This window comes from Ascaphus truei, chromosome 4 (assembly GCF_040206685.1).
Source record: "Ascaphus truei isolate aAscTru1 chromosome 4, aAscTru1.hap1, whole genome shotgun sequence".
In the NCBI taxonomy this organism is placed as follows: Eukaryota; Metazoa; Chordata; class Amphibia; order Anura; family Ascaphidae; genus Ascaphus; species Ascaphus truei.
Window position 1 is genome coordinate 79656210 of NC_134486.1, and position 13750 is coordinate 79669959.

A 13750-nucleotide genomic window follows, 5' to 3' on the forward strand; every position below is an offset into this window, starting at 1 on the left:
TTTAGGGTCGGGCTATTTGAGGTTGAAATCCCTAAGAACTATCTGCTCAGTCTTCGCATTCTCAGAGGAAGTTAGACCAATAAAGTGAGTTATATCTGTCAGAAATTGTAGTGGGGCTTTGTCGGGGTAGTGCAATAAAAAAAAGTGTTCTAGAAGGGGAGGCACATTTTACCAAATAAGGTTTCAAGAGGGTGGGCTTGGTGGGGCAATTTAGCTGCATAAGTTGTAAGGAGTTCCTTTGACATATCTTTCCTAGAAATGGACTATCATTGAAGGAGATGTTGCATGAAAGGTGTTAGGCATGTTTCAGTGAGAATTATGGTTTTAGGCTTAAGCAAACGGCTTTATGCCCTTAGTTCATCCAGTTTGGACAGCAGGCTTTGGCTATTGATATGGGTGACAGATAATGCCCATTTCATATTCCAAAAAAGGGTTATCAGTGGTATGAGAGTTGAAAAGGGAGGGTCTGTGTTGAGCTCGATATCCCCTGCTAACGAGTAACAGTTTAAATAGAAATTTGAATAATTTTTTTGCAAGATGTGACGTTGTGATGTTTGCCATTAAAATGCGTGGTGGTTGGTGCGCTGGTTTTCAGAGTTCTCCACCAACATTCAATAGATAATGCAAGGCTTTTGAGTAGTCCAGAGTGTATGATGGGTGTGTGCCAGGAGGAAGGAGTTTGCAGTGGATAGAGTAGCATTTCCATGAGGCCACAGTAAAGAACAGGATTTTGAGGTAAGTAGCAGGCTAATCAGAAAGGTAGGTAACTTTTCATGAAGCTGTGGTGAGTTCAGTTGGCATGTGCCCTTTGCCTGCTGCTGAAAGTGTGCTGCGTTTGGCAATGCTAAGGTGTATTAAGGGATTGCAGAAAGATTTAGGAATGGGAGAGGAAGTGTTTGTGTGTGAACACAAGTGTTTGGAGAGTCTGCATTAAATGTAAGTGTTGTGGTTAGGGAGGTATAATTGTGCATGCTAACAGGCGAGGGATAAAAGTGTTGGCCAAATGAGCTCACTGTTTGCTGCCTTTTGATATCCCTGTGTATGTGAAATTGCATAAGAATCCCGTCTTCATTTCACCTAGTCCAACTACTGTAACTACTTATTCACTTGAGTGTGCACTTAAAGATTCTCACTTTAAGAAACTATGCTACCTGTCTATGCTTCTCTAGACTGCTTTGAAATGCATACATCTAAACAGTCACATGACCTCCCTCCCCCAACAAATCTGCCAGTTACATGTTGGACAATTGGCAGACAACGCCATTAAAGATCACACTTTCTAAACCTAACATACCAGAAATCAACAAATACATTCAGGATGGGGATGATTCTTGTGTACAGGTTGTTACAGATGAATCAATGGGTTAAAATATTAAAAAAAATCAACAAATGCATTACTGGTAAGTATCTTGGGAACTGGGGGGGGGGGGGCTGGGAGCTACAAATCACATGTTTAAGTTCTGGGGGAACCCCAGGTTCCCATCCTGTGGCGGGGAGGAGCGCAAGAGAAGAGGGGTGGTTGTCAAAATGTTACTGGTATCAGTTTGGTTTGAGAAGAGCGTGTATCTTTTTAGTTCGAGCCTGGCTACTGATTGTTTCGTGAACCTATGTGCTGCTGAGCGTTTGCAACCCATAAAGCTCACTTTGTCAATCCAAAACTGTCTTGTTTTCCAACCAAGTAGCCTACCTTTCCCCTTCAGTGGTTTTGCGTTCTGGAGAGGTATTGAGCTAGCTTAACAGGTTGCTATTTGGATCGTAACCTATATTTGTTTTCAGTTAGCTTCGAAAGTAATTTGGCAGAAAATTAGATTTCCAAAATGGATGACCTAATTTACTGCAACGTATGTGCATTTTCCCAGTAACTTTGGTTGCTTTTATGCTGCCCAATGCAATTTGTACTTAAGCATAGGGATCAATTGACAAATGTATGGCTTTTAACCAGTGTGTAATATCAATCTGCTTTCTTAAGAAATGAAGCACATGCTTTCCACAATTGTATACAACAGTGATCCATTTTACTGTACATTAGAAACAGACATCCATGATCCCTAAATTGACTTCTAAATGTCACCTGTTTCTGACTCCAGTCTAGTGGTTTCTTTAAATTCAATCGAGAATGAATAATTGTTATGCTCATCATAGACATTCTGTTCATTTTGCTGCAAATGTTGTACCACTGTTTTTTTTTTTAATTAACATTTAGTCAGCTGAATGTACCTACATTCATTGTTTGTTTGAATCCCAAATAAAACAACAGCATTGCATTGTAGATTTTTCCTGTCATATTCATCCTTTTCTAGCCGAGTATGTAAACCTGTAGATATCAATCTAAATTTTTTATTTTTATTTTTTATATTGTGCTGTTTAAGTACGTCTCACTAACTAGGCCTTTTTTACTTTTTTTCAGGGAAATGAAGCAAGCTATCCGTTGGAAATGTGCTCACATTGTAAGTAACTTTCTAATTACATTCATTTTATAGATAAGGCTAAAACTTAATCAGAAATATTCACCGTTCTGATACCTTTCAGCCTTGTTGTGCATGTGCACTGTTGTCTTTACTTTTGAGTAATCTCCTAATTTTTTCATTTATTCTGTAGCACTAATTTTTAGGCTATTTGTGGGTGTATATTTTATTTATTTAGAATTTTTTTTATAATCCTCTGCTCACGAAGCAACTCAGTACTAGACCATGTGACTTGTTTCTGGCCATAATTAAAAATAAAAAGATTGCGATTACTGAATATTTATAGACCCACTTTGCTAAGCTGTAAGAGACCTTACAAACCTTCCTCTTCGAAAACTAGGATTGCTTATTCAGGGGCATACATAGGAAGTCAAGAACCTTCCTGATTGTCCACGACGAGGGGAAGGATGTGATTAATGTAGAGTGGTCCCAGACTGACAGGAAAGCGTCCTTGACTAGTATACAGGCATACCCCGCATTAGCGTACGCAATGGGACCGAAGCATGTATGTAAACTGAAAATGTACTTAAACTGAAGCACTACATTTTTCCCACTTATCGATGCATGTACTGTACTGCAATCGTCATATACGTGCATAACTGATGTAAATAACGCATTTGTAACAGGCTTTATAGTCTCCCCACTTGTGCACAGCTTCTGTACAGGTAGGAAGCTGGTATTGCTGTTCAGGACGTGACGACAGGCGCATGCGTGAGATGCAGTTTGTCTATTGGGCGATATGTACTTACTCGTGAGTGTATTTAAAGTGAGTGTCCTTAAACCGGGGTATGCCTGTATTTGAAAGAATGTACACATTCGAGGTGGACGTGGTAGTGCCAAGGTTTGCCGAAGAACAACCCTGCCTGTAGACAATGCAGCCTCCTTTCGGGATGCTATGGACAGGCAGATTGAGAACGCTTTGAAGAAAACGTTTACTGCAGCAGGCGTGACTTGCAGGTCTTCTACAGCTATAACACCTGTGTCAATAGCGATGAAGTTATGGATTGCTAATATGGAGGAGGCCCTGGAGAAGAGTTTAAAAATCTCAGATAGTTGGAGTACTCTCCGAGGAAAAACTGGCAGCGGCTTTTGTAGTGGAGGCATAGCTGGATTCCGTTAAACTAGCAGCAAGGTCAATGGCACTATTTGTCGTAGCCAGGAGAGAGCTTTGGCTACAGCCTTGGTTGCCAGATTCATCGTCAAATAAGCATTTGTGTTCATTTACTTTCAAGGGATATCGCCTGTTTGGTAGTAGGCTAGATTCGGTAATTGAGAAGCCCTCCGGTTGCAAGTCTGTTCCTACCACAGGAAAGGAAAGAAAGATTTGATGTCCCAACTTTATGAATGAGAGGCCTTGCAGCCGATGCATGAGCCTATGGGCCCAGAAGGGGTTGCTCATGTCGCGGAGGTCAGCTTTTTTTTTTCTGCGGCAAAAAGGACATGGGCCCTTATAGAGCGACTGGGAAGCTTGTATGAGATGACTGCAGCTCCAATATCCCACGTTGGAGGAAGACTCCAGCAATTTCTGGACAGTTGAGCACAAACAATTATGGATTCCTGGGTGCCCAACTTTGCTTGCAGGGGATACTGTCTGGAATCCAAGACAATATCTGGAAGACACAGACTTCTAAGATCCCAATGGCTGGGAAATTAACTTGCCAGACAGTTCATAAGCTGCTTGATAATGCTGGTTAATGCCTATCAAGGGATCTAACTAGTTCCGCCACTACAAAGTTATTGAGATATCTACTCGAGAATGTTCTTCGTAAAGAAGGCAAACTGAATATTTCGGTCTCTCCTGGACCTTAGAGGAGTCAACAAACTACTCCAAGTAAACAAATTCAAGATTGTGTGCCTCAAGACCATTATTGGCACAGTGGACCAGGCAGACTGCTGGCTCATATCAGTAGACCTAAAGGATGCCTACTTCCACATACCCATGTGTCAGACACAGAAGGTACCAGAGATTTGCAATTGGGGCAGCTCACAATCAATTCAGAGCTCTTCCCTTTGGTTGCTCCACTTCACGGAGAACATTCACAAAGGTGATTTGCCAAATTAAGAAAAATGGTATGCAAATATTCCACTACCATGACAATATTTTAATAAAAATGCAGAGCAGAATCCAGTGGCTCAAAGACTATCGAGGGTACTAGAGTTCATTTGCATTTCACATCAAGGCTAGCTGTTATACACGGAGAATAGCCAACTCAACTCAACCCGAAATGTAACGTTCCTGGGGATGGAGTTCAAGACACAGCAAGGCATAGTTGTTGTAATCTCTAACAAAGGGGCCAGCAATCGATGGTGAGATCCACAATGCATGAGGATTATAGTGCCCATCAGCAACCATCATTCATACATGATGGGGAGGGGAGTAACCCAAGGGATCCCAAACAGTTAACCCATTAAGGCTGTTAACACCTTATTGGCACTAGTAGTCCCCAAAAGGGGGCGCTACATCAGTTTGAATAAGTACTTCAGAAACGTCCCTATTTAACCTTTTTTCTTTCTGGAGAACCCTTATCACACCAAATGGCAGTGTATTTGTAATGCGTTCTATTTTTCCTGTTTTTGTGCAGTATGATAAATACATGGGGCTATGTATATCTTGAAGGGCATCACATTTGAAATTTGATCCTAAAGATGGAAATAGATACTGGTTTCTTTCCTTCACTATGGCTATGAATCAATGTGATTTGGTAGTGAAGGTGACGGTTTCTGGTTATAGGTCTTTTTAAATTATAACCGTTTGAAGATTAATAAAATAAAGAATAATATATTAATTTTTAATGGTTGGTTGCCTGTTCCCTGAACCACAATTGAGTGATTTGATTCAGTAAGTGGTTGCACTGCAGAGGAGTTGATATCGTATCTCTGCGGTTCAGTAAACTAAAACTAGCCAAAAATGTCCAATTATGCAATAAACAAGTGCATATTTCTTTTACAATAGCATACATTTTCAAGCTTCATTGTAAAATTAATATTGAGCTTTTTTCTTTCTTTCTAATACTGCCATTTTTTTGTATGTAGATTTTTGGACCCCCCCCCAAGTAATTGGTCATCAAATAGTTCCTGTCTTGTACAAGTAATAGAATCTGCTTCAGAACTTTACCCTGGTGGTGTTCTCTGGGCACCGATTTCTGAAGCCTTTTAAAAGTTTATATTTGTCCAGTCCCTTATTAAAACTTGGTCTAGTTGTGGTCCCATATTGAAATCTTCAAAAGAGAACAGTCATACCTGTGCTTTTGTTGTGTATAGGGTGTACGGTATTCATCTTCACTAAGGCTGCGTCCATAGGACAAGCCGTGCTGACGCTCCGCGCTGAGCCCCTGCATCCTCAATGAGGATGTCTTTAGAGGGGGCTCACGCGAGCGTCCGCAGGCGTGCTGACGAGTTGGATTTTTCAGCTGACAGCCAAGTTGTTTTTCAGCACGCTGTCGGCTGAAAACATCCAATCAGCGCGAAGCAGCGTCAACGGCGCAGTGATGTCAGCGCCGTGACGTTGACGTCAGTGCGTCGCGGGCGATTGGCCCAGCGACGTCACTGCCTCCCCCGAAAATATTGCTGGCTTGTCTAGCTACCTATGGTGACATGTTATTTTATTTCTCCACCCTGCTAAACAATCCAAGTGTGAAAGATTTTAGAAGAAACAGAAGCTACAGTGATTAATAACTAATCTCCATTCAAATATGGATGCTTCAAGTTTTCGGATTAGAGAATTAGGATATCTCACTTAAATTTAAAGTCAGTATAGGTCCCACCAGTTGCATATCCTTAAATAGTTTGTGGCTATGTTTCAAAGGGTGCATGCAGGCTTTCTAGTGCATAGTTATAGCTTTGTATTAATGTATCCTAGAGGGCAGACATTGCTGAAACTCGCTTTAGAGGGCAAAATAAATAATTAGTCACGAAGTGCAAATGTAGAATCTTTCTGAACTTGCATTTATATGGTGTGTGTGCTGTACATACACATTCTGTAACATGCTTACATTACCATAATGTGACATGTATAAACCCTCTAGTTCCAGTCCCCATGTATATGGGAAGTATGCTTTCATGGAAAGCTCCTGAGGGGTGGAAGTGTGTGTGTGCGCTACAATCCTTCTGCACTCCTTCACGACTGTCCAACTGTACAAGCATAGAGTGACCGATCTGCTTAGCTTGTCCACATTAATTAATTACGCCATGTGATCGTGTGGAATTAGCCAAGTATTAGCAGCGCTTTACTGCTTAGTCTTGGAGTCAGCATAGTTCTAAGTGAACCACAGATTTGACTGTTATGGCTGGTGCTGGCAGAAAGATTGGTAATTAAGCAGATCATTTCACATTTTGTTAGTGAAGTTAGTAGTATAAGACGTCTGATGGAACTTGCGAATCTTAACTATGAAGACACAGACTTGAATTCCTGATTACTTTATTAGCAATGCCTGTGAAATGTAGATCTGCTGGGGCAAGATGTTGACACCATTTTTTCATTCTTTTTCTTGCAGTTGATGCTGATGAGATCAAAAGGCTAGGAAAGCGGTTTAAGAAATTGGATTTGGACAACTCTGGGTCTCTTAGTGTGGAGGAGTTCATGTCTTTACCGGAGTTGCAACAGAACCCACTTGTACAGCGAGTAATAGACATATTTGATACTGATGGAAATGGAGAAGTAGACTTTAAAGGTAAGAAATATTTCATTACATCTAGTTCAATAGTAAACCTATATTTACTGCTATACTTATATTTAATTAATTATTTTAAGTTTATACCGTCAAAGCAGCCACAATGAGGTAAAGACGTAGCAGCACTTCTGCCACCCTGATCTGTGTTGCAGCCTGTAAACACAAGACAGACAAAAACGGTTTATTTCCAGTTGACAGCTGAGTAAAATATAGAGATCAGTTTGCCATACATTTACAACAGATATTTTTGGGATTATTGATTTAATATTTCATGGTAGTGTGGTTAAATTGTCTTTTTCTAGAAGAGGAAACATTTGAACATCAAGCTGTTAGAGCAGTTGTAATGACCGTTTAGCTTGGGGTTAGAATAAAAAATGCAAAGGTGACTTGCTGCACTGTGTCTTTACATGTGATACTAAGGCTACGGCCCATGGGGTCACGGCAGCACTCGCACCAGAGCGTCTGGCGGCGTGTGCACCCATTTCAGCCGCGACCTGTCGTCTGCGACTGCGCTTGCAGTGGCGAGCAGGAAATCCGATGGGGAGAAAGGAAGCACGGCCATGTCGTAACGCGGCTGGTTCGCCCTCATTGGCTGAACCGCCATGGCGGTCGCGCATCGCGCCTTGTGCATGCACACACGGTGACTGGGGCCTGCCCCATATTTGGTACTTGATGAATTGGCTAATATGTACAGCTATGTAAAGAAGTTAACCTGTTCAATGTTGGTGAAGCAATGGGCCTCTCGAGCACCGATGGCGTTAAAGCACCAAAGCTTTTTGATGTAGAGCAATATAAAACCAATATGTCTATTTTTATGGGCTTCACATAGATACTTTTTACTCTTTTCTGATTCCCCTATTAGCTAAATGATATTTGCAGGCCATGATCTGAACGAAACACAAAGCTCAAATGGTAAAATATATATATATAATTGGAAGAAAACTAGCAAAACAAACATTTAACACAAGCAATGATTAAATTATTTAAAGAATTTATGTATATTAAGACTGACAAATTAGGGATTTGATTTGTCTAAACTCCTTAGTCTGTGTTAAGCACTTGTCAAGTGACTTGCTCCTAGCACTGTACATTACGTCAGGTGTTGTCCTTCCTGTGCTGAACCTTATGTAATTCAAGATTGCCATCATAGAGAGCCTTTTGTAATTAAAGGCAGATGATGCCAAAGAATTTTTAATTGAACACTTTCAAATGTTACGTAAACCAGGGAGGGGAAAAATACAAAATGAGGATGATTTGTTACTGACTTGAGATACATTGCATGAGTATGCGATTTGCTTACTGAGCTTGTCTGGTATAACTATATATCTTTCAAGGACAAACTTAAACACTTTTGTCTTGTACACGAGACACAGCTTGGTAATTAAAGTAACTTTTTAAAAAGCTGGTACAGATAAACTTCCTTTAATCAGATCACACATTGCAAATATAGCAGTTTTGTAGAATAGCATAAATACTGGAATGGTTTAGTTGGTCCTTGGGTATGTTCTACAGAAAAGGTTCGATACCAAATTGACATTTGTTAAAAATGGTCAATTCTGCACTTCCAAAAATATGCAAAGCGTTCATGTTGGCGCATTGATCAATGGGTTGGGGGGAATAACTGCATAATCAGAAAGGGTTGAGATTCCAGTATTGTTTGTGCAACTAAGAAAACGTTTGGAGATTTGCTGTGGGGGATACGATAACATACTAGAAAAAATTAGGCAATTAACTGATCTACAATGGCCCCCTTTTAATCCTTTCCGTATTGAAGTTCCTTTCTGTCCATTATACAACATGACGTTCTTGTTTGCAGTACTTTTTACATGCTTTTTCCCCCCCTCCATGTCCAGAATTCATCGAAGGAGTATCACAATTCAGTGTCAAAGGTGATAAGGAACAGAAATTGAGGTGTAAGTATTCATGTGACTATATGATCTTATCAATTATTTTAGAAATACAGCTATAGTACATTGGGTTCATTCCTACTTCTGGAATATATTCGAGTTGCATTTAAGTCAACACACAATTTTCTGCAATGTTACGTTTCACAGTGTAATTAAGATGAAAATGGCAATATGAAGGTAATTTGTACCAAAATAAATAAGTTTACACCAACTAAACTGGGAATGTTCCTATTTAACTATTACGTGCTCCTGTTTTGAAAGTTAATCTGTTGCTATAGAACGACAGTAGCAATCAATGTGAGCCATTAAATGTGCTTCTGTATTTGTTAAAATGAATGATGTATTGTGGGATATTCTCTTTTTTTTTCTATTTATCAGTACCAGAGCCTGCAGTGTATAGTTCTCTGGGCGTATTCTGCTGTTCAGTCTTCGCTCTGCCTGGCATCATTGAGCCATTTTACATTTAGACTTCAAAAATGGTCTTATTAGAAAAGTCATATCCTAATCTTCAGTGAGATTGGTGGACCTCAAAAGAACCCTTCTCAGCCATATAAATGTAATTTTGGGGCTCATTTCTGGAAATAAAATACAGTTTAAAGGAGCAGTTCCTTCTCCTCTGTTTTTACCTCCCATTTTGTTTTTTTTATGCGGGTAGGAACAGGGAGTTTGGTTCTCTGGTTCTCGAGAGAGTAACCAGTAACAGCTGGTGGGGAAAGGGAAACGGCTGCCAGGTCTCAAACCAATATGAAGCTGCCACATCGGTGAAGGTTTCATATTTGATATCCCTTTAAAAACCGGGAATTGATACCGGTAACTTAACCAGCAGTAATCATCTCGAACCAGGGGGTCCCAAGAGCTTAAAATAGTGCTGTTCAGGTCTGGAGGACACTTCTTTGCCAATCGTGTGTTAAAAAAAAAATTGGATTGATCCTTCAACAAAAAAGGATAAAAAAAAAGTTGTGAAAATTAGACCTACTGGGCAGTATTAGGAAGAAATTGATCATGCAATGGGAACTGCGCTTTTGAGCTTTTATGACACTGAGCGTTGCAGTAGTGCGACAGTGTCCAGTCCTTTTAACACCTTGGGTGACAGTGTCACGGCCCCTCCAGCAGATTACGATCTTGTAACCGCTCCTCAGAGCGCCTCTTAACCCGAAAATGGAAGAGTAGATGACCAGTTCCATTTCTCTGCACTCGGCCAAATCTCCCCCAGGAAAACAAGCATGCAGTGGGCATGAACGTAGCCGCTTCATCATAGGGCCCCAGGAGTGCCAGACTCCATTACGTAGTAGTGGTTGTCTTTAGTCAACTATTTGGCATGTGTACGTCACACTGCACTGACTTTGAAATTATGCAATATATCGAATTCTACAAACTTTTCTTAACATGTTTATAGTTGTGTATATTAACTTATTTTTGTTTGATCCCATAGTTTGAGAATCCATACGAAAGGCACTTGTGTTGTAATAAAAGCAATAATTATCTGAGTTAAGAATTTATATGGAAAATTAAATTTTGTATTCCTGATTGTGATTTATAGGAGGACTCTGTATTAACATGTCTGTCTTCTCTAGTTGCTTTTCGGATTTACGATATGGACAAGGATGGCTATATCTCCAATGGCGAGCTTTTCCAGGTGCTGAAGATGATGGTCGGAAACAATCTCAAGGACACTCAGTTACAGCAAATAGTAGACAAAACGATTATTAATGCAGATAAAGATGGTGATGGAAGGATATCCTTTGAAGAATTCTGTGCTGTAAGTGTTGCCCTGCTGCCAATGTAGCTAACCAGTAATTACCTCCTCATCTACTGACTTTAGTTGATATACAGCAGGGGTGTGCAAACTTTTCTGATTGTGCGCCCCCTATTTAGTCTCTGGCGTGGGCAGCGTCATTTGACACCGTGTTGTCATGGCGGCGTGTCGCCGAGGAACAGGTAAGAGGGTTAGAGGCCTCAAGCGCTCGCTCCCGTCATTTAATTTAAATGTTGTGGGGATGAGCGGGGCCTCTAAGTGCCGCGCCCCCAGTTTGCTCACCTCTGGTTTATAGTACTGAGTGATTGGAAGTACACTAAAGAGCAGCGCGCTCCAGGAATGTTGCAACCCTACCGATTAAAAAAAAAAAAAACAGGCAGATGTTTTTAATTGTGGAATGATGGCAGCAAAATATACTGTACCCCACAGTAATTATTGTGAGAAGCACATAAGGAATAATAAGTTACGTTTTTTCCTACGTGACTTCATTCTTGACACAGAATGTTTAAGGAACCCTATAATTATATTGTGAGATTCTGCAGAACCTCAACCCGCTCTAATAGTGCGTCTGAGATCAGATGCATTTTAAATTCTTCTGTATTTAGTACAATTTTCAAATGAGCTGAAAATTGCAGGGAACCCTTAAGGGGCTGCCTGGGAAACCAAAGGGTTCCTAGTAACCCTGGTTGAAAAACAATAAATATTTCATAGCATGCAAAAGACCCAACATTTTCTATATGCTGCATTATTACACAACATATCCGTAAAATATACTCTGGGTCGTTCTCTTTCGTTCTAAATCCTCTCTATCTCCTCTTCATCTCTTCATTTGTTCATTATTCTTTGCTTGTATTGAAATTCACCTGTCATGTAGTTAACCCCCTCTACGTACCATTTGTATCACATCTTTTGATGGGCAGGGCAAGATGTCTTGGCGCCTGGTACAACTTGATGCCCTCAAATTATGAAATAAATGTAAACAATGTTTAAAAGTAGATACTGCATTTAAAATGAGATACATTTTGACCATATGTTGACCCTTGCGAGACACCAACCTCTTACTACCAATGTGACTCAGCAATAATGATGAGCCGGTGTCAGTCAGTGATCCCTCTGAGGCTTTTGAATGAGTTAGGCATCGGACATGGTACTGGCGCATGGCACGAAGCGCATGACGTCACGCACCTGTACTAGAAGCAATCCGTTGCCTGCAGGGTTGTGTGACGGGCGGTGTGCACGTGATGTCACGTGAGCAGTTCGCCCTCATTGGCTGACCCGGCAGTTGCGTGGCAAAATCAAAAAAATTGGGCTCGCCGTGCAGCGGGCGCTCGTGCACATGTACGCTCTATGGCCATGCGCATTGTCTTCTTGCCTTTTTGTTTTCGGTACGAGCGACATCGCTCGCGTCGTAGCTGTAACTATGGCCGTGGCCTTACCCATTGGTTTGACATTACGGAGAATACTCTGGAATTCTATAGTGTACTGCACTTTTACTTTAGGACAATATGAGTTGGTGGTGTTGGTCTGAATTTGCAGTGTTTAAAGCATTAAGCATAAGAAGGGTCTGTGCTCTTATCTTCTGCCCTTTTTTATTTTAGTCTTGGTACATTATAGGTATCCAGTGGCGGATTTCACGTTAGGCCAGGGCCTAGGGTTAGCAAACTTTGGGGGGGCGGCAAAAATATCCACCCCCTTATACTTTTACCGCGCTATCGGGCCTGATGGGAAGTCACTTAGCTGTTGCGGCTGGCTCCTTACCTTCTGCCTTCCTCCTGAACTGGACGTCACCAATGTGACAGCGTGACTTTGCAGCGTCAAATTAAGTCACCATGGCAACGCGACGCCGTGCGATGTAATGTTTGTGATGAATGACGCTGCGGCTCAGAATGAGGGGGCGGCAACAACAGCGCAGTGCCATTTGGCGGGGGATTTTGAAATTCGTGGCTGTAGGTTTCCTTCTTTTAAACCTGGGCGTGCCAGAGGGTGGTCATGTGATCGCTCTCGTTGATAACTGAAGGAGAGGAATACTCAATTATAGGTCACGAATCGCGATCTCCCCCAGAAAAATCAGCATGGACTTCGATATAGCTACTACGTGCTAGGCCCCATGACGTAACTACGTCTCAAGGGCATAAAAGGAGCTCTTAGATGGTGACATATTTTTTTTCTTCTTTAGAGCTGTCAGTGTAGATAGTGGTGTACAGGCAGTCCTCGTTTTACAACGCTTCGCTTTACAACGAATTGCTTATCCAACGCTATGCAATGCATACCTATATTCATTTTTACAACGCCAAAACGGCTTATCAAACGCTCTTACGACGCTTTGCAAAGTTGTTTATATGTATATTATATATATATATATATATATATCATATAATATTATATTATACTATATAATATATTATATTATTAAATTACATGATATATTATGTTATAATATATATATATAATACATTATATAGTGTAGATACTGTATGTGTGTACTGCATATCTTATTGCCTGAGTAAAATATTTTGTGTATTTTAGCATTAAAAATGCTTTCAGGAACGGAACCTTTCATTTAAACAGTGTTCCTATGGGAAAGCGTGTTTCGCTTTAAGACGTTTCGCTATCCAACGCCATTTTGAGTAACGCATTGTGTTGGATAACCGAGGACTGCCTGTATATAGAATTTGTAGGCACACAGTCTCTTAACCAAACAGGGGCATAATCTAAATTTGATGCCTGAGGATCAGGGTGTTAACTTGCCCAAGCTCGCAAGGGGGCTCATACCTCGTTTTCAAGCTTCATAGTTGGTGTTCTTGCCACCAAACTGCTACTTCAAAATAACGTAGCATCTTCAAGGGCTCTAAAAGTTTCAAAAACTGTATATATTAGTTCCGTCCTTTAAAAAAGAAAATTGTAGGCGTTTAATGGAATTACTTTGTTGGAAAACACACTTGATAAATATGG

General features: G+C 40.7%; 1 protein-coding gene across 2 annotated transcripts in view; it reads left to right on the top strand.

The window, feature by feature from the left end:
* Positions 1 to 13750, top strand: part of PPP3R1 (protein phosphatase 3 regulatory subunit B, alpha) — a 40752-nt gene that overhangs the window by 24833 nt on the left and 2169 nt on the right. Inside the window, exons 2-5 of one of the 2 annotated variants that reach the window (XM_075596092.1) lie at positions 2408 to 2447; positions 6959 to 7135; positions 8989 to 9048; positions 10617 to 10801. In XM_075596092.1, the coding sequence (XP_075452207.1) occupies positions 2408 to 2447; positions 6959 to 7135; positions 8989 to 9048; positions 10617 to 10801 (462 nt within the window). Of the gene's footprint in view, positions 1 to 2407; positions 2448 to 6713; positions 6773 to 6958; positions 7136 to 8988; positions 9049 to 10616; positions 10802 to 13750 lie in introns of those variants that run through there. The other variant, XM_075596093.1, reaches the window with a different exon arrangement.